At 47.5% G+C, this 26,615-nt stretch overlaps 1 protein-coding gene across 1 annotated transcript in view; it reads right to left on the bottom strand.

Annotated features, from left to right (window-relative positions):
* Positions 1–13,104, bottom strand: part of LOC144498725 (aldo-keto reductase family 1 member C23-like protein) — an 84,030-nt gene extending 70,926 nt beyond the window's left edge. Inside the window, exons 1-2 of the mRNA XM_078220297.1 lie at positions 12,879–13,104; positions 1,070–1,237 (exon numbers count right to left, since the gene is read on the bottom strand). Of these exons, the coding sequence (XP_078076423.1) occupies positions 1,070–1,237; positions 12,879–12,968 (258 nt within the window). The 5' untranslated portion in view covers positions 12,969–13,104. The remainder of the gene's footprint in view (positions 1–1,069; positions 1,238–12,878) is intronic.
* Positions 13,105–26,615: the final 13,511 nt, after the last annotated feature.

Raw genomic sequence — 26,615 nt, 5'->3', positions numbered from 1 at the left:
ACATCAAGACCATCTAGTCTTTGCTCTGCCTCATCCCACACACACTCCCCATATACTCATGCAACCTCATCCATTCACCTCATGGCCCCTCATACCCTCCATGCAAGCGTATGTCCATCAATCAACTCCCATAGCCCTTTCTAGCCCCATGCCAACTTGTGCCAACTCATGGGCAAACAATAGTGGGTGTGGGTCACATATCCTCCATGCCAACACACCTAGTATCCAGGCTGAGACAAAATAAAATCCTAAATATCTACTACAACTTCAGTGTCTTAAAACAAAACCCTCTCATTGATACATGCCCAAATCAATATATTAAAATTCTTTGAAGTGCTTAAACCCTTATTAAAAGCAAACATTCATAGCTCTGCATCAAAAATAACCCCCAATCCCTTTATAACCACTCAGAGCTATCAATCAAATTGTGAACTTACAGGCTGCCCACTCTGATAATGATAAGTTGTGAAGTGATTAAATAGTACTAATTCTATCATGATAACCTTCAGGATTGTCAATAAACATTTATTGAAATTGCTAGCACTATTTTGTTTCAACTGAGTCACAACAGAATTTTATTTTTCAAAATTTAAAAGGCAGAGGAGACAGCTCCACAAAATTCAGTCACCTTTCACACACATTCATGTCGACTCTCAAGTCTCCAAAGAGTCCCGAAGGTTTAGATCTTTTCCTCAAATTCGCAAAGCCGATGAGTCATGTTTCAGAAACCATACCACCTATCTCAAGTCACTCGCAGATGAAGTTAAACCTCTCTGAAATACCCCCTACGCCTTGCTGAATCCACTATTTTTCTCCTACTACAACTCCCCTCCCCTACTTTCCACATGTCCTTTACCCCCCAGCTCTGTGCATTCCAGATCCCTCTCTCGCCAGTTACTCGTACCTCTGGCCCCCTCCCTTTGCCTCCTCTCCTTCCATTTTTATAAACGGGAAATCAACAGAAATTGTTGTCTACTCAGGGGGTGAGGGGGCGAATCTCATCTGAGGGGATTTACGCAAGTACACAGCATCCTGCCCATGACCGTATGTTTAAAGGAACATCTCATACCTTGCTGGTGTAGAAGATGTCTTCCCGCTTCACCGTTCCATCGGCAATCTTAGCCCGAATGGCCTCACCAACCTCATCTTCATTGCCGTACATAAAGGCTCCATCCAGGTGGCGGTATCCAATTTCAATGCCAGTCTTCACAGCTTTTACTGTCACACCTTTATCGGGCTGTCAAAGCAAGCCACACATCAGAGCTATAATCAGAATGTACGGCTATGTACATTACCCACTCTCACCTCAAACTCCCACCTCTCAGCTAGGCCGTGACCTCTTAAAAACTGCAATTGGCAGTATGGTGATTTCCATCAGCTTGTGGGGTGGGGGCATGGAGGCTTGGGGGATAGGACTCCAATTCTATTTCTATAAGCCTCCAGCACGGAAAACAGAGGGGGAGAAGATATTGCCTCAGCCAGGACATCTAACTCAGATAGCAGGAAGTCTGGAGTTTTCCGCCAGCCCCCTCGGCAGGCTTTCTGGCAGCAATGGTGGCTCACCATAGGAAGATCGCGACAAAGTTGTGCCATTGGGAAACCCACCACAGGGACAGGGGCTCACTTTCAGCAAAACCAGAAAATCCCAGAGTCAGAGACATAGAACATACAAAATTCGGAAGGGGTGTGATAGGGGAGACATTGAGGGGTAATTTCTCCTGGCTGGGGAATCTGGGACACAGCGAGGGTGCAGGGAAAGTGTACGATCATTCAGGATCTCAATGAGGAGAAATTACTTCACTCAAAGGCTGGGACTTAGCACCTGTAAGTGATGGTGTGGGTACAAAAACCCACCAGACTCAAAAGTTGAGAATCTCGCTGGTGAGATTGTTTTCACATCCTCTCCCCACCGCGCCCCCCCCCCCACCCCCCACCCCCCACCCCCCCCACCCCCCACCCCCCCCAACACCATTGATGTAATGGTTCTGGGTGGGAACCTCATTTACATTAATTACAATAACATTAAAGGGCTGCCCGACCATATCGTCCCCCATATTTGGATCTCCCCCCTCGACAACGTGGTGTAATGTCAGTTTCTAAAAATGGGAAACAGGCAAAGGGAACCCATTGGAGGTACACAGGCAATTTCAATCCCTGGGGAACACAGGCATGCCTGGACAGTAGCCAGACACTGTCCCATAGCTCTGCCCCTGGCACCACCCTCCTAGCATCACCCCATGGCACTGCCCTAGGCTGTGCCAGGCAGGCCCCTGTGAGGAGCTCCACTGGGGGTTCTGTTTATTGGTTGGGGGGGGGGGGGGGTTCCTCATGTCCATCTGTGGGGGTTCCTCTTTCTCTCAAATCGGAGATCAGGGCACTCTTTAATAAATGGCGCACCGATCTCCAGATTCTTGGGCATTGCTGGCTTTTTTCCAGCCCCGCCCTGCCAGCGTGATGGCCTGGGCCACACCTACAGATTTATTTCTGCTCAGATGCCACACAATGAGGTGAGAAAAGCCGGCGGTGCGGCTGGTGAGCTGCATGCCAGTTTTCCCACCTCAGCCAACACACTGCAGAAAACAGAAATTTCTGCCTCAAGAGTTGTAAACCTTTGGAATTCTCCACCTCAGAGTGTTGTGGATGCTCCATCATTGAATATATTTAAGGCTGGGACAGAGATTTTTGGTCTCTGAGAATTAAGGGATATGAGGTGCAGACAGGAAAATGGAGTAGGAGCCCATGATATTGAATGGCACAGCAGCCACGACAAGCTGTATGGTCTACTTTTGCTCTCATGTCTCAGAATGACATTATCATTGCAGAGCACACACCTTTAGACTGGATTTACAGACGCCAGCTCTTTGGATCATTCTAACCAATCACATTTCACATGTACAGTATATTGCTATCTCTAGCTCTGAACTGAATTGATTTATTATTGTCACATGTATTGGGATAGTGAAAAGTATGGTTTCTTGCGTGCTATAGACAAAGCATACCATTCATAGAGTACATAGGGGAGAAGGAAAGGATAGGGTGCAGAATATAGGGTGGGATTTTATGGCCTCGCTCATCCCAAAACCATAAAATCTTGCCCGAGGTCAACAGACCATATCATGGTCCGCCCCTTGCCCGCTCCCATTCCCATGGCGGATGGACTGGTAAAATTCCTGCTATAGTGTTGCGGTTACTGAGGGTGCAGAGAAAGATCAGCTTAATGTGCGAGAGGACCATTCAAAAGTCTGATCGCAGCAGGAAGAAGCCGTTCTTAGTTGGTACGTGATCTCAGACGTTTGTATTTTATTCCCAACGGAAGGCGGCGGAACAGAGAATGCCCGGGGTGTGTGCAGTCCTTGATTATGCTGGCTGCTTTTCTGAGGCAGAGGGAAGTGTAGACAGTGTCAATGGCCGATTTGAGTGATGGACTGGGCCAGAAACTGAATTGCAACTTTCTGTTCAAGCATCACAACTTAGGACAGTTACTCATTCACTTCAGGAGCATTTTGAAACATCTGCCTCAGTAACAAGATTTCTTGCAATCATCTTGCAGACAGCACTCTTATTTTTTTCTGCTTTGATCTGGTGGAAATCCTGTTATATATTTAAGTAGTTGCATGATTGCTTTAAATCCTTGTGCATCAGTCACTGAAAGTAATTGTGCAGGTACAGCAGGCAGTAAAGGCGGCAAATGGTATGTTGGCCGTCGTAGCAAGAGGATTTGAGTATAGGGATAGGGATGTTTTGTTGCAATTGTATTGTATTGGTGAGGCCACACCTGGAATATAGTGTGCAGTTTTGGTGTCCTTATTTGAGGAAGGATGTCCTTTATATAGAGGGAGTACAGCTAAGGTTTACCAGGCTGATTCCAGGAATGGCAGGTCTGTCATATGAGGAGAGACTGAGTCAGTTATGATTATATTCAGTGGAGTTTAGAAGAATGAGAGGGGATCTCATAGAAACTTATAAAATCCTAACAGGGTTAAACAGGGTAGATTCAGAAAGAGTGTTCCCAAAGGTGGGGGGGGGGGGAGTCCACAACTAGGGGTCATCGTTTGAGGATAAGGGATAAACCTTTTAGAACCGAGAGGAGGAGAAATTTCTTCACCCAGAGGGTGCTAAATGTGTGGAATTCACTGCCACAAAATGTAGTTGAGGCCAAAATGTTGGGTGGGGGGGGGGGCGGTGGGAGTAAATCAGGATATTGAATTCGATGATCGACCATGATCGAAATGAATGGCGGAGTAAGCTCAAAGGGGTTACTTCTGCTTCTAGTTTCTATTTAAGAGAAAGCCTCATGATTTGATGATGACACCATTGGGGCGCCTCAGCTGAATTCAACATCACCGTCAGAGACAAGCCTTTCCCGGTGCCTCACACTGCTTTGAAACCACCCTGGCTTCAGTTCAGAACAAAGAACAAAGAACAGTACAGCACAGGAAACAGGCCCTTCGGCCCTCCAAGCCTGTGCCGCTCCTTGGTCCAACTAGACCAATCGTTTGTATCCCTCCATTCCCAGACTGCTCATGTGACTATCCAGGTAAGTCATAAACGATGTCAGTGTGTCTGCCTCCACCACCCTACTTGGCAGCGCATTCCAGGCCCCCACCACCCTCTGTGTAAAAAACGTCCCTCTGATATCTGAGTTATACTTCGCCCCTCTCACCTTGAGCCCGTGACCCCTCGTGATCATCACTTCTGATCTGGGACAAAGCTTCCCACCGTTCACCCTATCTATCCCCTTCATAATCTTGTACACCTCTATTAGATCTCCCCTCATTCTCCGTCTTTGCAGGGAGAACTACCCCAGTTTACCCAATCTCTCCTCATAGCTAAGACCCTCCATACCAGGCAACATCCAGGGCGGCACGGTAGTACAGTGGTTAGCACTGCTGCTTCACAGCTCCAGGGACCTGGGTTCGATTCCCGGCTTGGGTCACTGTCTGTGTGGAGTTTGCACATTCTCCTCGTGTCTGCGTGGGTTTCCTCCGGGTGCTCCGGTTTCCTCCCCCAGCCCAAAGATGTGTGGGTTAGGTTGATTGGCCATGCTAAAATTGCCCCTTAGTGTCCTGAGATGCGTAGGTTAGAGGGATTAGTGGGTAAAATATGTAGGGATATGGGGGTAGGGCCTGCGTGGGATTGTGGTTGGTGCAGACTCGATGGGCCGAATGGCCTCTTTCTGTACTGTAGGGTTTCTATGATTCTATAAACCTTCTCTGCACTCTCTCTAACGCCTCCACGTCCTTCTGGTAGTGCGGCGACCAGAACTGGACGCAGTACTCCAAATGTGGCCTAACCAGCGTTCTATACAGCTGCATCATCAGACTCCAGCTTTTATACTCTATACCCCGTCCTATAAAGGCAAGCATACCATATGCCTTCTTCACCACCTTCTCCATCTGTGTTGCCACCTTCAAGGATTTCTGGACTTGCACACCTAGGTCCCTCTGTGTTTCTATACTCCTGATGACTCTGCCATTTATTATATAACTCCTCCCTACATTATTTCTTCCAAAATGCATCACTTCGCATTTATCTGGATTAAATTCCATCTGCCACCTCTCCGCCCAATTTTCCAGCCTATCTATATCTTGCTGTATTGCCCGACAATGCTCATCGCTATCCACAAGTCCAGCCATCTTCGTGTCATCTGCAAACTTGCTGATAACACGAGTTACACCTTTAATGAAGGCCTTTAATGAATAGCCAAGATGGGGAATGCTGGTTTTAACTTTTCCCTCCCTGGCCCAGGGCACTGTTGTCAATCATAGGCCTCTTGTCACTACCCCTGCTCTCTGCAAGCTCACAGACTGAATTCTAGCCCTGGAACTTTGTGGCCTGGTCCTCCATCGGGCAGGGCCTTTAGTCACCGGAGTAATGCAGCTATCAGTTTTAAATGAACATTAAATGCTGAAGCAGAGCAGCTTGTGGATTAGGAATGAGATCCCAGCTCTTCATCTTTATCCAGTTTATGTGTCTGAAGCTACACGTGATCACAGAGTCTGATTACTGTGTACAACAGGACATAGATACATTCCTTCGCACACTCTGCTGGTGCAAACTACGGATGCCACTACTTACCTCTACTGGACCCTTGGGTCAACCTCTATTAGCTCACAGTTAATCCTTTTGGTCCTTTTCCATCTGTTGGAGAAGCTCCAGCAATGTGCATCGTTGAACTGTGCCCCTCAAACAGTTCTCTGATTCACTCCCTCTCTACAAGTCTCTGAAACCCTAGCTGGAACTGAATGTTCCATCAAACTCAGCAAGTCTGGCAGCATTTGTAGAGTGAAGCAGAGTTAATGTTTCAAAGAACAAAGAAAAGTACAGCACAGGAACAGGCCCTTCGGCCTTCCAATCCTATGCCGATCATAATGCCCTAACAAAAAAAACCTTCTGCCCTTACTTGGTCCATATCCCTCTATTTCCTCCCTCCATACAGATGGCTATTTCCTCCCTCCATACAGATGGCTCTTAAATGTTGTTAATCTGCCTGTTTCCATCACATCCTCTGGCAGTTCCAGGCACCCACCACACCATCTCCCTTAAACTTTCCCCCTCTCACCTTGAACCTGTGCCCCCTTGGAAAAAGCCTCTGACTATCTACCCTGTTTATGCCTCTCATAATTTTGTAGACTTCTACTAGGTCTCCCCTCAGCCTCCATCCTTCCAGTGACAACAATCTTAGTTTATTCAACCTCTCATCATAGGCAACACCCTCGAGACCAGGCAACACCCTGGTGAACGAGCTTTGCACTCACGCCATAGCTTCCACATCCTTCTGATAGTGTGGTGACCATACTGCACGCAATACTCCAAATGCAACCTAATCAAGGTTTTATATAGTTGCAACATGACTTCCCAACTCCTGTACTCAATGCCCCAGCCGATGAAGACAAACATGCCATATGCCTTCTTAATCACCTTGGCCACCTGTGTTGCCACTTTTAGGCAACTGTGGACCTGCACGCCCAGATCCCTATGTTAATGTTCCTAAGGGTTCTGCCATTTACAGTATCATTCGAACCCAAATTTGATCCTCCAAATTAGCTTGCATTTGTCTGGATTAAACTCCATCTGCCATTTCTGTACCCAATCTATCTATATCCTGTTGTATCCTCTTTCAATCCTCGACACTATCGGCAACTCCGCCAATCTTTGTGTCATCTAATCAGACCACCCACATTTTCCTCCAGATCATTTATATATATACTACCAGAAACAGAGGTCCCACACTGATTCTTGCAGAACACCACTAGCTATAGATCTCCATTCTGAAAAACACCCTTCCACCACTATTCTGTCATCTATTATCAAGATGTGGAGATGCCGGCGTTGGACTGGGGTAAGCACAGTAAGAAGTTATTATCAAGCCAGTTGCGTATCCATCGAGCCAGCCCACTCCAAATCCAATGTGATTTTAGTTTTTGTACCAGTCTGCCATGTGGAACCTTGTCAAACACCTTACTGAAGTCCATATAAACCATCTACAGCCCTTCCCTCATCAATTTTCTTTCGAATTTAAATGACCCTTCTACAGACTACACTTTACCCAACCACAGACTTCACAATCTTGGCCTCTCAGATTTTATCTGTTTGCAGTGCTCCGTTTGCAACTAGGCGATGTCTCTTCTAATCTCTGCTGGGTTTACGTAGCCTAAACTATCACTATGTGCACTTTGGAACTGAGTCCTTTCGGTCAAACTCTCTTGGCTCTCCTCCTCATTCATCATTTCTTACCCCTTTACTTTTCAAAGGCAACCCACCTCTCCCCAGACCGTCACCACCCTCTGGATAAAATGTTTTTCCTCACATCTCCCCTAAACCTCCTGCCCCTTGCCTTGAACCTATGTCCCATCATGGCTGACCCTTCAACTAAAGGAAGCAGCTGCTCCTTAGCCAGTCTGTCCATGTCCCTCAATCTTGTACACCTTGATCAGGTCACCCCTCAGTCTTCTCTGCTCCAATGAAAATAATGTGGAGATGCCGGCATTGGACTGGGGTGAACACAGTAAGAAGTCTCACAACACCAGGTTAAAGTCCAACAGGTTTTTACCTGTATACAGGTTTATACAAATAAACCTGTTGGACTTTAACCTGGTGTTGTGAGACTTCTTCCACTGAAAATAACCCAAGCCTACCCAACCTCTCTTCATAAATGTTCCATCCCAGGCAGCATCCTGGTGCATCATCTCTGCACCCCTTCCAGTGCAATCACATCCTTCCTATAATGTAGCAACCAGAACTGCACACAATACTCTAGCTGTGAACTCAAAATTCTATACAGCTCCAACATGACTTTCAACATGTTGCAGAAGGAAGTTGGTACAGTGGGAGTGAGGTGGAGCAATGGAAGGCGAGGGATACAAGGAAGATGGCTTTTCCTGCAAGTAAGATCATTGGAATAGAAAGACCATGTGAGAGCAATCTGTGGAAGGTGTCTTCTTGGAGAAAGAGAGAGGTTAAGGACAGGTTAGTGGAACAACAAATTCATACCTTGGTACAATTGCATGGCCCTCATCTGCACTGTGGAACATTGAAATTGGTGCTGCAAGACTAATTCAACTCCATGTGACTTCTCCCATCGTAGAATCTGGATCACCCTGTAACAGTCCATCAACCGTGTGCACGTGTTAAACCAACCCTTTTGTTTTATCTGATCTCGGGTCTGCTGTGCGAGTTACTCTCAGAGGATTGGAACACACCAGATTCAAGATTTGGAAAACAAATGACATCATTTATAAAAATGAAAATCAAAAGCACCTTTCAGTATACAGACGGGTAGTGAGACAAGGAATCAGGGCTGTTTAAAATTAATCTCCCTCTTGCGCATAATTGCTCAAATCCTTCATGCCCCACACATCCCAATCTCTATAACCTTCACTAGCTCCACAAACCCTCCTCCTTCCCCCGATTCTGAACTGTTGCATATCCCACAGTTTCATGTCCTGCTGTGCGTTTCACTGTGTGGTCCCAAGCTCTGGAATTTTTCCCCATCATCAACATCCACCCCCCCTGCTTTAACAGACCATTTAGCTCAGCCAGTCTGTGCCAGCGTCTTCTCCTACTCCACCCACCAAGACGGCTTTGATTTCCTTTCTCCTTCCAAGTATTTGTCTAGCTTCCCATTAAACACATCAATGCTATTACCTCAACCACTCCTTGTGGTAGCTCAGTGTCTGATAATGCTCCTGTGAAGTGTCTGCAGATACATTATTCTGTTAAAAGCATAATATAATTACAAGTTGTTAGGGAAAAAAAGAACTTGCATTTAAAGAAAGTAGCATTAGTCAATTTTTCAAAGAGGTAGAATTGGGCAAAACTTGGAATTTGATTTCCGATCAGCCATATTCTGGTCAAATGGTGAAACAGGCTCAAGGCGTTGAGTGGTTGACTCCTGTTCCGATGCTCTGAGGAGCAGTTCATAGTGCAGACAATCATTGACCATTGAGGTTGGTCCCTTATTCTCCACAAATGGACAGGGACTGAAGTCAATACTTCAACCCAAGTTCGCATTCTGCACATGGTATTGTGCATTTAATGTGGGTTCTCTGAATGGAGCTGTCTTCCCCAATGAGACCATTCCCCTGACAGCACATTTATCAAACTCTGTTCCCTCTGTATCAGTTCTGGGTGCCATACTATAGGAAGAATCTAAATGCATGAGAGAGAGTGCAGAAGAGGTTTACAACAATGGTTCCAAGATGAAAAACTTCAGTTATGAGGATAGATTGGAGAGGTTGGAACTATTCTTCTTGGAGAGAAGAATAAGAGATAGAGATGTTCAGAATCTTGAGGGGGCTAGACAGTAGATAGGGAGAAATTGTTCCCACTCGTAAAAGGATCAAAACTAAGAGGGCACAGATTTAAAGTGATTTGCAAAAGAAACAAATACGATGCAAGGAAAAACATTTTCACACAGCAAGTGGTTGGGGTCTGCAACACATTGCCAGGAAGTGTGGTGGATGCAGGCTCAAACGAGGCATTCAAGAGGGTATTAGATGATTTGAATATTTCTAAGGGTACAGGGAATCGACAGGGGAATGGCACTAAGTCATGGTGCTCATTTGGAAAGCTGGTGCTTGTATGATGGGCCAAATGACCTCCTTTGACACCTGAACAATTCTGTGATTCTACATTACCTCATTCTAAAATACTTTAGATAAAAAGCTGCTGGAAAGTACTACATGTTAACAAAAGGAGTCACACTCACCACAATGATATGAGACAGGACAAAAGGATGCTATTCTGTCCATCAAGCCTGTGCCAGCTCTTTGGCTGACCTATCCCACTTGTCACAATCGCTTAGCCCTGAAATGTTTTGCCATCAAATATTTAAGCAATTCCCTTTCCTCCCCAACTCCTCCTGGAATTACAGATCAGTTGGTATTTGAACCAAGTAACCCTTCAGCCAGCTATTCAGCCATGTGTGGCATCAGAGATGAGCACAATCTTGTTTTCACTCAGTTTCCATAAACAGACACACACATGAACCCATACCCTAGACAGCAAATCAGGAGCAGAAATGCTGATCTTTCTTCTCCATAACTGATTGGATGATGAAACTAATTGAGACTCCCACTACCTGGCTAGACCCAACTAACCCTGGCCCAGAGTGCAGCATCCCCTGACCTTTTATAGCTGAACAACTGTTAGCAACCGGCTACTGCAGACCAAGACAGGGAAACTGGCCTTGCTTAGCTTCACATCCCTAGTTTTTGTCAGTTTTCCTCAAGTTCCTCATCCTCGAGTACCTCCCCAACTTCCCTTCCACAGCACCTTCCAAACCCATGACCACGACCATCTAGAAGGACAGGAGCAGCAGATACCTAGGGACACCACCACCTGGAGGTTCCTCTCCAAGTCACTCACCATCCTGATTTGGAAATATATTGTCATTCCTTCACCGTCATTGGGTAAAAATCCTGGAACTCCCTCCCTAACAGCACCGTGGGTGTACCTACACCACATGAACTGCAGTGGTTCAAGAAGACAGCTCACCACCACAATTCTAAGGGTAATTAGAGATGGGCAATAAAATGCTGGCCTAGCCAGCAACACCCACATCCCATGAAAGAATAAAAATAATCCTTGCTACGCAGAGTGCTCCAAACCCCAGAGAAGAACAAAGAACAAAGAACAGTACAGCACAGGAAACAGGCCCTTCGGTCCTCCAAGCCTGTGCCGCTCCTTGGTCCAACTAGACCAATCGTTTGTATCCCTCCATTCCCAGGCTGCTCATGTGACTATCCAGGTAAGTCTTAAACGATGTCAGCGTGCCTGCCTCCACCACCCTACTTGGCAGCGCATTCCAGGCCCCCACCACCCTCTGTGTAAAAAACGTCCCTCTGATGTCTGAGTTATACTTCGCCCCTCTCAGCTTGAGCCCGTGACCCCTCGTGATCGTCACCTCCGACCTGGGAAAAAGCTTCCCACTGTTCACCCTATCTATACCCTTCATAATCTTGTATACCTCTATTAGATCTCCCCTCATTCTCCGTCTTTCCAAGGAGAACAACCCCAGTCTACCCAATCTCTCCTCATAGCTAAGACCCTCCATACCAGGCAACATCCTGGTAAACCTTCTCTGCACTCTCTCCAATGCCTCCACGTCCTTCTGGTAGTGCGGCGACCAGAACTGGACGCAGTACTCCAAATGTGGCCTAACCAGCGTTCTATGCAGCTGCATCATCAGACTCCAGCTTTTATACTCTATACCCCGTCCTATAAAGGCAAGCATACCATATGCCTTCTTCACCACCTGTGTTGCCACCTTCAAGGATTTGTGGACTTGCACACCTAGGTCCCTCTGTGTTTCTATACTCCTGATGACTCTGCCATTTTTTGTATAACTCCTCCCTACATTATTTCTTCCAAAATGCATCACTTCGCATTTATCCGGATTAAACTCCATCTGCCACCTCTCCGCCCAATTTTCCAGCCTATCTATAACCTGCTGTATTGCCCGACAATGCTCTTCGCTATCCGCAATTCCAGCCATCTTCGTGTCATCCGCAAACTTGCTGATTACACCAGTTACACCTTCTTCCAAATCATTTATATATATCACAAATAGCAGAGGTCCCAGTACAGAGCCCTGCGGAACACCACTGGTCACAGACCTCCAGCCGGAAAAAGACCCTTTGACCACTACCCTCTGTCTCCTATGGCCAAGCCAGTTCTCCACCCATCTAGCCACTTCTCCTTGTATCCCATGAGCCTTAACCTTCTTAACCAACCTGCCATGTGGGACTTTGTCAAATGCCTTACTGAAATCCATATAGACGACATCCACGGCCCTTCCTTCATCAACCGTTTTTGTCACTGTGATCTTTGCCTATAGAGCTAATATCTCGCACAGCTTTTACAGGCTCCACTTCATAGAATCTCTGCAGTGCAGGAGGCCAATCAGCCCACCCCACCCCACCTATTTCAGTAACCCCATGTATTTACTTTGCTAATCTCCCTGACACTAAGGAGCAATTTAGCATGTTCAATCAACCTAACATGCACATCTTTGGAGTGTGGGAGGAAACCGGACACACACAGGAAACCCACACAGACATGGGGAGAACATACAAACTCCACAGACAGTCACCCAAGGCCAGAATGGAATTGGGGTCCTTGGCTTCTCTCAATCGTTTTGCACCAGGTTTGGGAAATGCACTCTCGAATCTGCAGGCCTAGGTTAAGTTGTTTAAAACCAGAAAATAAATGGAGTGATGGTCCAGTCTCAGTTGCATCAATGGTTAAAGTGAGAAGTGGGTCTGTGGCCGCAGCCGATTTAATCTCGGTAATGAGTTCCCGCAGTGAAAGCAGGGTCCCGGCTGCAGGCAGCACTCCGCCAGTCTGAATGGGAAAGAAAGTTTCACTGCCCTCACCTGGTCCGGGGCGCTGGTTCCCAGTCCCAGGATTGGGATTCGGTTCCCGTCACTCAAGGGGAGACACTGTTGTTCCGTCACTTCGCTCATCCCGGCAGCAGTTTGAGCTGAGCGAGTCCCAGCTGATAAAGCCTCTTCCTTCCTAGGGGCGTTCCCCTAATTAACAATGCAGGAGCAATCCAACCAGTGCTGGGATTTCCGGTCCCGCCGCTGCTGTCAATGGGTTTCCCCATTGTTCACACCCTCCGCTACCGGGGAACCCGCGGCGGAACCGGAAGATCCTGCCAACTGGAACGGATGGAAAATTTGGGTCTAGCTCCTTCCTCAATCTGAGGTCACATTTTTTTTAACCCATTTAGTGTTTGAGGTGAAGTCGCTTTTGTCATGGAGGAAACACAGCGCCCATTTTATGCACAACAAGCTCCCACAAACTATTGTGATCAATGATCGCAATATGATGGAGGCATAGTGGTATTGTCACTAGACCAGTAATTACCTGGGTCAACTTTAACTGAACATCAACTTTAACTAATTAACTGAAAATAGATACTGAGTTTAGGAAAACCTTGGCCAAGAAATATCCTCAATGTAGAATCTATCCTCTTGTCCCCTGAAGGATGCTTCAGAGAACAGGTCTTGCGATGGTTGGTCTCTTCGAGTTATCGCTGCCAAAGGCGTACATGTCTCTCTTTATCCACAATTCTCCACTCGCTTCTGGAAGATTCTCTGTCATCCAGCCAAAATGAATTGATCAAAAAACCCCAATTGCATCATTCGATTAGGCCAATCAAATGCAGCCAGAATAATGTCATTGGTCACTTCAGGCCTCATCTCTCCAGACCCCTTAAGTGCATATTGTATACATTCCAGTGCCCAGATAAGGAACACTGGTTCCAAAAGTCTGTACAGAGCTCCTCCCAATCAAGGACAAGCTATTAAAATCTGTGATGCGCGACAATCGAGCACGAGACACAAGGCTTCAGTAATTGAAGGCTTTTATTGTCTAACAATGGAACTATTTAAACACGAGTACACCATTCCAGACTGGAGGGGTCCCGCCCGAGCAGAGGGTCTTATACCTCTCCCAGGAGGCGGGGCCCGACTGGGATGTGCCACAACAGCAACCACCACAGGTATATTAATCCCACAGTGTAAACACCCTAGCCCAACAACAACATTATAACAACCCCACAGTGTGAACACCCTAGCCCAACAGCAACATCAGAATAACCCCACAGTGGTAACCAACGATGGTTCACCACACTCACCCCTCCTTTGAGAACAAAGGCCGGCGGGGTGCGAAAACAGACTACATATATACAAAAAAAATCTACAAGTCCAGACGGTCTGGAGGACCGCACCGTCGTTGTGACCTCCTCAATACCGGCTGTGACACCGGAGCAGGTGCTTGCGGTGGCGTTCTCTCCAAAACAGCGTCCAGCTGTCCCCTCGAGGACTCACGGGCCGGCTGACCCTGATGAAGCGGTAGTGCAGGGGATCCCGGTACCTTCTGCGATGGCGCCGATCTCCGAGTCTCAGGCAAGCTGTACAGTGGAGTATAACTGTTATGCACTGGTCCCGGTGCTGACCGCGCCACGTCCGGGGGAGAAATAAGCGATAGGGGATTCGTGACTGGGGGTATGGGAGCGACAGGAGTTGCTACGTCCCCTGCGGGCGCCAGGTCTCGGATCGAGACTGTGTCCTCTCGCCCGTCAGGATATGCCACATAGGCATACTGAGGGTTGGCGTGGAGGAGGTGGACCGGTTCGACCAAGGGGTCGGACTTGCGGGCCCTTACATGTCGCCGCAGAAGGACGGGTCCTGGGTACGTCAACCAGGCTGGTAAAGATATCCCCGAGGACGACTTCCGAGGGAATGAGAACATCCTCTCGTGGGGAGTAGCATTGGTTGCCGTACACAGGAGGGAGCGAATGGAGTGAAGCGCATTTGGAAGGACCTCCTGCCAATGGGAGACTGGAAGGCCTTTGGACTTCAGTGCCAATAGGACAGCCTTCCAGACTGTAGCATTCTCTCTCTCCACCTGTCCGTTGCCCCTAGGGTTGTAACTCGTGGTTCTACTAGAGGCAAACCCGTATGAGAGCAGGAATTGCCTCAAGTCGTTACTCATGAACGACGAGCCCCTGTCGCTATGTATATAGCAGGGGTACCCGAACAGGGTAAAAAGATCACGGAATGCCTTGATCACCGTGGCAGTCGACGTGTCCGCACAGGGGACAACAAACGGGAACTGGGAGTACTCGTCTATGATGTTAAGAAAGTACACGTTCCGGTCTGTTGAGGGAAGGGGGCCCTTAAAATCCACACTCAGCCTCTCGAAGGGGCGAGTGGCCTTGACCAATTGTGCCCGGTCAGGTCGGTAAAAGTGCGGTTTGCATTCCGCGCAAATCCGACAGCTCCTTGTTACTGACCTGACATCCTCCACCGAGTAGGGCAGGTTGCGGGCTTTGATGAAGTGGTAGAGCCGAGTGACCCCAGGATGGCACAGGTCATTATGGAGGGCGTTCAAGCAGTCCTCCTGCATAGTAGCGCATGTTCCGCGCGAGAGGGCATCCGAGGGCTCATTGAGTTTCCCTGGACGATACATAATATCGTAATTATAGGTGGAGAGCTCAATTCTCCACCGCAAGATCTTGTCATTCTTGATCTTGCCCCTCTGCGTATTATTGAACATAAACGCCACGGACCGCTGGTCCGTGATCAGGGTGAACCGCTTCCCCGCCAGGTAATGGCGCCAGTGTCTGACGGCCTCCACAATAGCCTGGGCCTCCTTTTCCACCGCTGAATGCCGAATTTCGGGACCTTGAAGGGTGCGGGAAAAAAACGCGACGGGCCTGCCTGCCTGGTTTAGTGTGGCGGCCAGGGCAAAATCAGATGCATCACTTTCCACCTGAAAAGGGATGGATTCATCCACCGCGTGCATCGTGGCTTTCGCAATGTCGCTTTTCAATGCCTTGAAGGCCAATTGGGCCTCTGGCGTGAGTGGAAAAGTCGTGGACTTAATAATAGGACGGGCTTTGTCCGCGTAGTTGGGGACCCACTGCGCATAATAGGAGAAGAAGCCGAGGCATCTCCTCAGTGCTTTTGCGCTAGCGGGCAAGGGAAGTTCAGTAAGGGGGCGCATACGGTCTGGATCAGGGCCAATGACCCCGTTTTCCACCACGTATCCCAGGATGGCTAACCGGCGCGTACGGAATACACACTTCTCCCTGTTGTAGGTCAGATTCAGGCGAGATGCAGTGCGCAAAAAGTTCTGGAGATTTGTGTCATGGTCCTGCTGATCATGGCCGCAGATGGTGACATTATCCAGGTACGGGAAGGTAGCCCGCAACCCGTTCTGGTCCACCATTCGGTCCATAGCACGCTGGAAGACCGAGACCCCATTGGTGACACCAAATGGAACCCTAAGAAACTGATACAGACGACCATCCGCCTCAAAAGCCGTGTAATGTCGGTCCTCTGGGCGGATGGGGAGTTGGTGGTAGGCGGACTTAAGGTCTATGGTGGAGAACACCCGGTACTGCGCAATCTGATTGACCATATCAGATATGCGCGGGAGAGGATACGCATCCAGCTGCGTATATCGATTAATGGTCTGACTGTAGTCGATGACCATCCGGGGTTTGTTCCCGCTCTTAACCACCACGACCTGTGCTCTCCACGGACTAACGCTGGACTGTATGATCCCTTCTTTGAGGAGCCGCTGAACCTCAGATCTGAAGAAGATCCGGTCTTCAGCACTGTAACGCCTACTTTCAGTAGCGATGGGCTTGCAGCCTGGTACCAGATTCTTAAATAAAGAGGGTGTGGTGATCTTTAGTGTGGAAAGATTGCATGCGGGGCGCTTTGGACAATTTGGAGGCTGCGGCTGATCCCCTGTCAGCGAAGGGAGTGGCCCACCGTACTGTAGGATCACACTCTTCATGTGGACCATAAAGTTTAGTCCGAGGAGAATTGGCGCGCAAAGATGCGGCAACACAAGGAGCCTGTATCGCTCGTAAATTGTGCCCTGCACTTTCAGAGTTGCCACACAACGTCCTTGGATCGGTACAGACCGGGACCGTGATGCCATAGAAATTGTCTGTTTGGCAGGTAGAACCCGGAGTCCACACCTCTTTGCAGTGTCAGGGTGAATAAAACTCTCAGTGCTCCCGCTGTCAAACAGACAATAAACAGTACAACCGTTTACCTTAATGTTCATCATTGAACAGTCAAGCCTGTGGTGCTTAGCCTGGTCCAGGGTGATCGACGCCACCGTTGGCCCTTGGACGTCACTGCAGGCAGCCGAGGTTGATGCTGAGGACCCCTGCTGGTCGCTCCTGGTCGTCGTCGACCAAGATGGCCGCCCCCATGAATCGCACATGGTTGAGGGCGCCAAGCGTAACGACTCCTGGTGGTCATCCTCCTCCTCCGCCAGCCACAATGGCGTCGTCCTGGGCTCGCACGTGGACGGACCTCGTGGGTACTGCGACGTCGATGGAGATGATCTCCGTTCTGGAGGGTCACAGGCTGCACTGCCGTTCTTGGGCTTCGATCTGCAGACTTTCGCGTAGTGCCCCTTTTTACCGCATTGATTGCAGACCACCGTTTTAGCAGGACACTGTTGCCGTGGATGCTTGGCTCCTCCGCAGAAATAGCACCACGGGCCGCCTGGGGCTGCCGCCGTCGTCGGGTCGATATGGGAGCGCGAGCCCGTGGGGCGAGGAGGGATTTGTGACTGCTCCTGCCACGTTGTCTCCACGTGGTCCTCCGGATACAGGGCCAAGCTCTTCGGCGCCGCCTCCAGCATTTCAGCCATCTCCATAGCTTGGGTCAGGTTGAGATTCCCCTTCTCCAACAGTTTGAGCCAGATGTACGAAGACCCTACCCCTGCCACAAACGCATCTCGGGCGAGGTCGTACATGTACTGCTCAGCCGACACAGCTTTGCAGTCGCAGCCCCTGGCAAGCTGCAAGAGCTCATTGGCGTAATCCTCCATGGTTTCGCCCGACTGCCGACGTCGTGTAGCGAGGAGGTAACGAGCGTGGATCTCGTTGGGAGGTCTCGTGTATCGCTTTTTCAAAAGCTCGAGGGCCCTCGGGTAAGTGGTGGCCGCACGAATCGCGAGGTAGACAGTGTCGCTTACCCTCGCATGGAGGACCTGGAATCTGTCGTTATCCGTGGTGACTGCTGCAGAGGCTGCCAGGTAGTCCTCGAAACACTTCAGCCAGTGGTCGAAGGTGTTAGAGGCGCCGACCGCACGTGGATCCAGCGTCAGACGCTCTGGCTTTAGCATTTGTTCCATACTCTCCTTTCTGTCGAGAGTTTCGTGTTAGACAATAAAATTGATGCGCGACAATCGAGCACGAGACACAAGGCTTCAGTAATTGAAGGCTTTTATTGTCTAACAATGGAACTATTTAAACACGAGTACACCATTCCAGACTGGAGGGGTCCCGCCCGAGCAGAGGGTCTTATACCTCTCCCAGGAGGCGGGCCCGACTGGGATGTGCCACAACAGCAACCACCACAGGTATATTAATCCCACAGTGTAAACACCCTAGCCCAACAACAACATTATAACAACCCCACAGTGTGAACACCCTAGCCCAACAGCAACATTAGAATAACCCCACAGTGGTAACCAACGATGGTTCACCACAATCTGACACCTTCTGTCCTTTGACAAATTCCAGGCCACTGGAATCACAGCATAGTGAAAAAACAACTTTAACCAAAAAAATCAGGTTTGCTTGATTGAAGATTTTTCAGCATATTAAAGTTAAAACTCCATTCAGCGACACACCCCACAAAAAAATCATTGACATGCATCATAAAGATACCAGAAAGATTTCCTTCATAGTGCCAGTGAAACATCGAAGGATCTGCTTTCAACTGGCAACAGCCTAATTTTAACAAAACCGACCTTACCAAAAAATACCCAACTCTAGACGCATCATTTAACCCACATACACATTTATTTAACTTCCAGAGTACACCTTCTGTGTTAGCTGTCTCTTTAGGAGGATGGAGAAAAATGTCTCTCTGAAGCGGATGCCCCTACCAAAAGGCAACTTTATATATCTATAGATTTACATTCCCATGCCTTTGTAGCTAACAGAGCCAAAGAGACCTTTAAAATAACCTTTCCTCAATAGGTGAATCCACCCTTAAATCCTGGTCTAAGTTTTCTTCAAATCTCCTTGCCACAAGCTTGGCCTTTGCCTCAAGTTCCATTGGGAAGCACCTTTTCTGTGCAAATCCATCTGTGAGATAGAACTCTTCGTCCCCTATCTGGTACCTATGTGTACACCCCAAATTCACTCCAACTATGCAGTTCGGCATCTTTTATAACTTCATCTAATTTATTAGAAGCCACCAAAATCTCACAAGCATGAGGGCTTCTACTCCTAGTAGCATTTGTAGTCTTACTCACATTCGGAGACCTGTCAAGCTACCATCCCACCTGATATCTCGTTCTATACTACCACTGCTTAATCTTTTCCTCCTGCTCTAGATGTCCTTTCAATAGATCTCAACCTCTTCCTGTGATCACGTTTACAATCAGACTTACAATCAGAACTGGCGCTACGTTTCTGTGCCCATCATTTTTGAACTTTGCGTTCCCAATCCATGGTCCTGATGGCCTTCCCTGTATTCTGTACATTCAACCGGTGTTTATACTTTCCAGTGGCCTTCCCTGCTCTACTAATGACATTTGCATCCCTCCATTGACTAGACCCTTCAGGCAAGTAAGTCACTTTTATACCAACCTTTGGCAGTTGTCTTTTAGAAAAAATTGCTTTTCTAGTTCATCAGAAGTATTGTGTTCCTCTACAGATAGCCCATCACATCACATATATCCCTAAACTCATTGTTAGCAAATTCCCCTCCATTGTCTGTGAGGAACTTTGCCGGTGGATCCATTCTTCCATGATCTGATCCAGGATTACTCATTTTTCTTTACTACATACAATGGTTGATTGAGTAAATCTGGTCGCTAAATCTATAAAAAGGTGCAAAATGAATATATTGTTTGCTTCATCCCAGATTTAAGGTCCATGGCCAGTGTCATTAAAATCTCTGGCCAAGGGTAGAATTACTATCAGTCGTGATGGTGTCCTTCTGTACTTCCTACAAACCTCACACCAATTACTGACCTGTCCTATAAACTTAGTATAGTCCTCATCTCTTACACCAGTGTCCTTTAATAAATTTTGCAGCCTCTGAGGAGATGGATGTGCAATTAGCCAATGCAGCTTCAACACAGAGCTTTTTAATCTGCTAAATTCTCATTTCTGGCTGCTAATAACACTTCCGTAACCTCTTTAGCTGAAAAATTATCAACAGAATACAATAGTGTCCCGACTGTGTAAATTGTAAATCCATAATTTTTCCAAAAACTGTTGCTTTATCATTTTCCATATCTAGTTTCATGTGTGCTTTCTTCATCGACAGGTCTACTCAGAAGGAAAGGTGCAACATCTGTGCTGATGAAATGATTCACTCCAGCAATATTGCAAGGGGTCATCATTCTGTTCAGTGACTTCAGGGCGTCATCATTCACAAGCCTGAAACTTGTGGAACTTTCAAATTCTTTAACCTTCTTCCAATTTTCAATATTTAAAGGTCCAGGTAACATTTTAACCAGTCAATTCCACACGGTAGATGAACGGCTACTGTCCAGTGCAGCACAATTTAAGGATTCTGCAATCAAAACTCTCATTACAGGAGTAAAGCTTCTTGTTAATAACACGATGCCTTCTTTCTGGTCACTATCTCTTTCTTCTGATTCTTCCATGTCATGTGTAGCTTCAAACACTATTAAATCATTTCAGACAGTTGAAAGCTTAATGAAGTTTAGAGTCACACCAAAAACACTGATTAATCATACCTTGGGCATTTCTGGGGTTCATTTTTCTGTTACCCCTCTCCATAGCCTTCCTCCTGTTATAGACATTAAAGGGGTTTCTGGGTCCTGATCTACTGCCACATTCCCATGGCTGGCTTGTGTCTGTACGATCTTGCCATCCAGTGTACAGTCTGTTTTATCACAGATTGACCGATTTGTGTCATAACAGCTGTGGGTATAGAATGTTTCCCTAAGAATTTTTTTTAAGGCCTTTAACATTTGATCATACAGGGTATCTTTGTCTGCAAATCTAAGAGCCGATCCATATTTGTAACTTTAGCACAGTCCAGTAACTTAAATGCCAACAGACTGTGGAATTTCCAGCCAGTGTTTTTGCAGCTTTATATATAGTCTGTTAAATTCCATCACATACCCTTCAATAAGAATATCCTCTGATTTCCAAAAACTAAATCGTATCAAGCTTCCTACACACTTAATAGGTCATCCTTTTGATAAATCTTATCAATAAAGGTTAATAAATTATCCAGACCTTCCCCCAAGTCCAAATGTTCCAACTCCAATTCAGAAAATACTTTGACTAATTTTACTTCTATGTGGTAATGAAAGAGCCATGGCTATGCCCTATTTTCTTTTACTCAAAGCAGTTACCAGAGTCCACATGACTACTTCACTTCTCCATTGGCAATAAGGTTCAGTTTGAGAATAATGGTGGATAGTCTTTTCCTGACACTTTTACTCTCAATTCAGCCATTTTGTCTCCTACTCACTCCTTAGTTGATTAGAATTCCAGTGAAGTTTTTTTTTCCCAAAAAGTCATAACGTGCAGCCCTCTACTTGGAACCAACAACCATCCTCTGCTACCATTGTTTGAGCCTCTGTGTTGCTGTTCAGTAAAGGAGACATAAGTTCTACTTCTTCATAAACTAGCTTTATTTCCTTGATCCAACTTCACATACAATTCTCCACCAACACCCAGTTCACCTGTAGCTCCTTTATACATCAGTGACTTCTATTGAACAATTGACATCAAATTAGGACTTAATTGGAAGGTCTGTGCACCCATTCCTAACACCTCCCACAATCTCTTATGCCCCTTGCACTCTCAACTCCCAGAATCTCAGCCCCTCACACTCTGCATACCCCCTACACTTGGCACCCCTGACATTCTCTTTCACTCCCTCACATACTCTCTCCTTCACATTCTCTTTCCCCATTCTCACTCTCTCCATCCTCACGTTCTCTCTTTCCTTTACATTCTCTGTCTCCCTCTCTCTCTCCTCCTCTTTCTCTACCCCTCACACACTCTCTTTTATTCATATTTGCTCTCTCTCCCTCTTTCCCCACCCTTAAACTCTCTTTCCTCCTCACAAGCTTTCTCATCTTCATACTCTCTCTCTCTCCCCTCTCTGTCACTCTCTCCCCCTCACTGTCTCACTCTCTCTCTTTCCATCACACTTTCTCTCTCCCTATCACACTCTCACATTCTCTCTCTCTTCCTCTCTCCCCTCACTATCTCTCTCTTCCCCCCTCACACTCTCTCTCTCTCACCATCTCTAGTCACTCACTCACCTAGTAAGCCCTGCCCCTGCTGTCCCAGGCTCTGCCTGGGCCTCGTTCCAGATGACCGGATCCTGCTCCCCGGCATGTCTGCTCCCTGGGCCTTGGTCCCAGGCCCCACTCCTTGGCTCCCCGCTCCAGTTCCAGCTCCAGCTCCACCCTCCAGTTCCAGCTCCAGATTCATACTTATTCTTCCATTCAAAGTTACTGGTCTGACCAGCATTTGGAAAACTGGTTTAAGGGCTGTATCAAGAGCTGTGAGACCTTTGGGCCTCACGTTGGACAAGCCTGATGTAGAAAGACAAGAGAAGCAGATATCTGGGAACACCACCACCTGCAATTTCCCCTCCAAGTCACTCACCATCCTGACTTGGAAATATATTACTATTCATTCACTATCACTAGGTCAAACTGCTGGAACTCCCTTCCCAACAGCACTGTGGTGTAACTACACCACAGGGACTGCAGTGGTTCAAGAAGACAGCTCATCACCATCTTCTCAAGGGGAAACTAGAAATGGGCAATAAATGTTGGCCTAGCCAGTGAGGCCCACATACCGTAAATTAATATATTTTTAAAAATGACGACTTACTCTGTTTTACTGATGCTGGGTTTGGTTGTGACATCAGAAACATCTCCCCAGTTTATTGCTGAAGCAGTGTCTTGGGATCTTTTGGTTCACCCAAAAGGACAGCAATTCTGACAATGTAGTCTTCTATCAATACTGACCCTCAACAGTGCAGCACTTCCTCAATACTGACCCTCTGAGAATGCAGCACTGCCTCAGTACTGACTCTCAACAGGGCAGCACTCCCTCAGTACTGACCCACTGATATTGCAGCACTGCCTCAGTACTGACTCTCTGACAGTCCAGCAATCCCTCAGTACTGACCCCCTTACAGGGCAGTACTTTCTCAGTGCTGACCCTTTGGCAGTGCATCACTACCTCAATACTGACCCTCTGACAGTGCAGCACTGATGGCACAGTGGTTAGCACTGCTGCCTCACAGTGCCAGGGACCCAGGTTCAATTCCGGCCTCTGGTCACTGTCTGTGTGGAGTTTGCACTTTCACCCTGTGTCTGCGTGGATTTCCTCCGGGTGCTCCGGTTTCCTCACACAGTCCAAAGATGTGCGGGTTAGGTTGATTGGCCATGCTAAATTGACCCTAGTGTCAGGGGGATTAGAAGGGGGTTAAATGTGTGGGGTTACGGGAATAGGGCCTGGGTGGGATTATGGTTGGCGCAGACCTGATGGGCCAAATGGCCTCCCTCTGTACTGTAGGGATTCTATGATTCACTCCCTCACTACTGACCCTCTTACAGGGCAGCACTCCCTCAAAGTAAAAATAAAGTTTATTTATTAGTCACAAGTGAGGCTTTCATTAACACAGCAATGAAGTTACTGTGAAATTCCCCTAGCACCACAGTTTGACACCTGTTCAGGTTAATGCACCTAACCAGCACATCTTTCAGAATGTGGGAGGAAACCGGAGGAACCCCACTCAGACATGGGGAGAACATGCAAACTCCACACAGACAGTGACCCAAGCCGGGAACTGAACCCAGGTCCCTGGCACTGTGAAGCAGCAGTGCTAACCACTGTGCTACCGTGCCGCTCAATACTGACTTTCTGACAGTGCAGCGCTCCCTCAGTACGGACTCTCTGACAATGCAGCGCTCCCTCAATATTGACTCTGACAGTGCAGTGCTCCCTCAGTACGGACTCTCTGACAGTGCAGCGCTCCCTCAGTACGGACTCTCTGACAGTGCAGCGCTCCCTCAGTACTGACCCTCTGACACTGACAGTGCTCAGTGCTGCACTGGAGTGTCAGCATTGGTTACGTGCACAACTGGAATCATGTTTCTAACTATTTGACTTTCTCATTTAGAGATGAGTGCGCTTTGATTGATAGTGACCTGTAAGTATGTTTTATTTAAATTCCATTTTCCAGTCAGCTTCCTGAACTTCCTATTTTTGTGTGTATAATAACTCAGGAAACCTGACTGGAAAGGAACAGTATTTATGTGGGCGGCACGGTAGCACAGTGGTTAGCACTGCTGCTTCACAGCTCCAGGGTCCCGGGTTCGATTCCCGGCTTGGGTCACTGTCTGTGTGGAGTTTGCACATTCTCCTCGTGTCTGCGTGGGTTTCCTCCGGGTGCTCCGGTTTCCTCCCACAGGCCAAAGATGTGCGGGTTAGGTTGATTGGCCAGGTTAAACAAAATTGCCCCTTAGAGTCCTGGGATGTGTAGGTTAGAGGGATTAGCGGGTGAATATGTGGGGGTAGGGCCTGGGTGGGATTGTGGTCGGTGCAGACTCGATGGGCCGAATGGCCTCCTTCTGCACTGTAGGGTTTCTATGATTCTATTGTTAAACATAAAGTAAAGCCACTACTCCGTGGCGTACATACACAAGTCCCATTTTCTTTTTTATTTTAACAATTTATCCAAACACATTAGAATTTCAGCCATCCATTTATCAGCCTCTTCAAAATAGGTGCTACTGAAACATGGTTTCGAATTAAGCATCAACAGGCTGGCAGAATTGGGTCATTTCCTTATCAGTGAAGTTGAGGAGGTGGCCAATTCCCCATTAACTGTCGCCTGTATTAAACAAGCTGCCACAGTCAATCTTGACACAAATCCATGGCAACCCTATTAACATGGTAGATAGCCAGCAACAGCCTCTTACCAGCAGTGTACCACAAGGATCAGTGCTGGGTCCTCTGCTATTTGTGATTTTTATCAATGACTTGGAGGAGGGGGCTGAAGGGTGGATCAGTAAATTTGCTGATGACACCAAGATTGGTGGAGTAGTGGATGAGGTGGAGGGCTGTTGTAGGCTGCAAAGAGACATTGATAGGATGCAGAGCTGGGCCGAAAAATGGCAAATGGAGTTTAACCCTGATAAGTGCGAGGTGATTCATTTTGGTAGGACAAATTTGAATGCGGATTACAGGGTCAAAGGTAGGGTTCTGAGGAATGTGGAGGAACAGAGAGATCTTGGGGTTCATATCCACAGATCTCTGAAGGTTGCCACTCAAGTGGATAGAGCCGTGAAGAAGGCCTATAGTGTGTTAGCGTTTATTAACAGGGGGTTTGAGTTTAAGAGCTGTGGGGTTATGCTGCAACTGTACAGGACCTTGGTGAGACCACAGTTGGAATATTGTGTGCAGTTCTGGCCACCTCACTATAAGAAGGATGTGGAAGCACTGGAAAGCGTGCAAAGGAGATTTACCAGGATGCTGCCTGGTTTGGAGGGTAGGTCTAATGAGGAAAGGTTGAGGGAGCTAGGGCTTTTCTCTTTAGAGCGGAGGTGGTTGAGAGGCGACTTAATAGAGGTTTATAAGATGATGAGGGGGATAGATAGAGTGGACGTTCAGAGACTATTTCCTCGGGTGGATGTAGCTGTTACTAGGGGGCATAACTATAAGGTACGTGGTGGAAGATATAGGAGGGATGTACGAGGTAGGTTCTTTACTCAGAGAGTGGTTGGGGTGTGGAATGGACTGCCTGCTGTGATAGTGGAGTCGGACACTTTAGGAACTTTCAAGCGGTTATTGGATAGGCACAAGGAGCATACTAGAATGATAGGGAGTGGGATAGGTTTCGGAAAAGGTTCGGCACAACATCGTGGGCCGAAGAGCCTGTACTGTGCTGTACTGTTCTATGTTCTATGTTCTAAACACCTGAACTTCCACCTAATCTCATTTACCAGCACTTGGCCCATAGCCTTGAATGTTATGATGTGCCAGGTGCTTGCTCACCCAGGTACTTTTTAAAGGATGTGAGGCAACCAGCCTTTGCCACCCTCCCAGGCAATGCGATCCAGACCATCACCACCTTCTGGGTAAAAAGTTTTTCCTCACATCCCCTGTAACCTTCTACCCCTCACCTTGAACCTATGTTCCCTTGTGACTGACAGTGGGTGGCACGGTGGCACAGTGGTTAGCACTGCTGCCTCACAATGCCAGGGACCTGGGTTAGATTCCTGGCTTGGGTCACTATCTGTGTGGAGTTTGCATATTCTCCACGTATCTGTGTGGGTTTGCTCCGGTTTCCTCCCACGTCTGAAAGATGTGCTGGTTAGGTGCATTGACCCAAACAGGCGCCGGAGTGTGGCGACTAGGGGAATTTCACAGTAACTTCATTGCAGTGTTAATATAAGTCTTACTTGTGACTAATAAATAAACTTTACTTTTCAACTCAAGAGAACAGCTGCTCCTTATCCAGTCTGTCCTTGTCCCTCATAATCTTGTACACCTCGATCAGGTTACCCCCTCAGTCTTCTCTGCTCCAGGGAAAATAACC

Source organism: Mustelus asterias, chromosome 9 (genome assembly GCF_964213995.1).
Source record: "Mustelus asterias chromosome 9, sMusAst1.hap1.1, whole genome shotgun sequence".
Lineage (NCBI taxonomy): Eukaryota > Metazoa > Chordata > Chondrichthyes > Carcharhiniformes > Triakidae > Mustelus > Mustelus asterias.
Note: the sequence above shows the minus strand (reverse complement) of the source record. Positions and strands in the feature narration are given on the sequence as shown.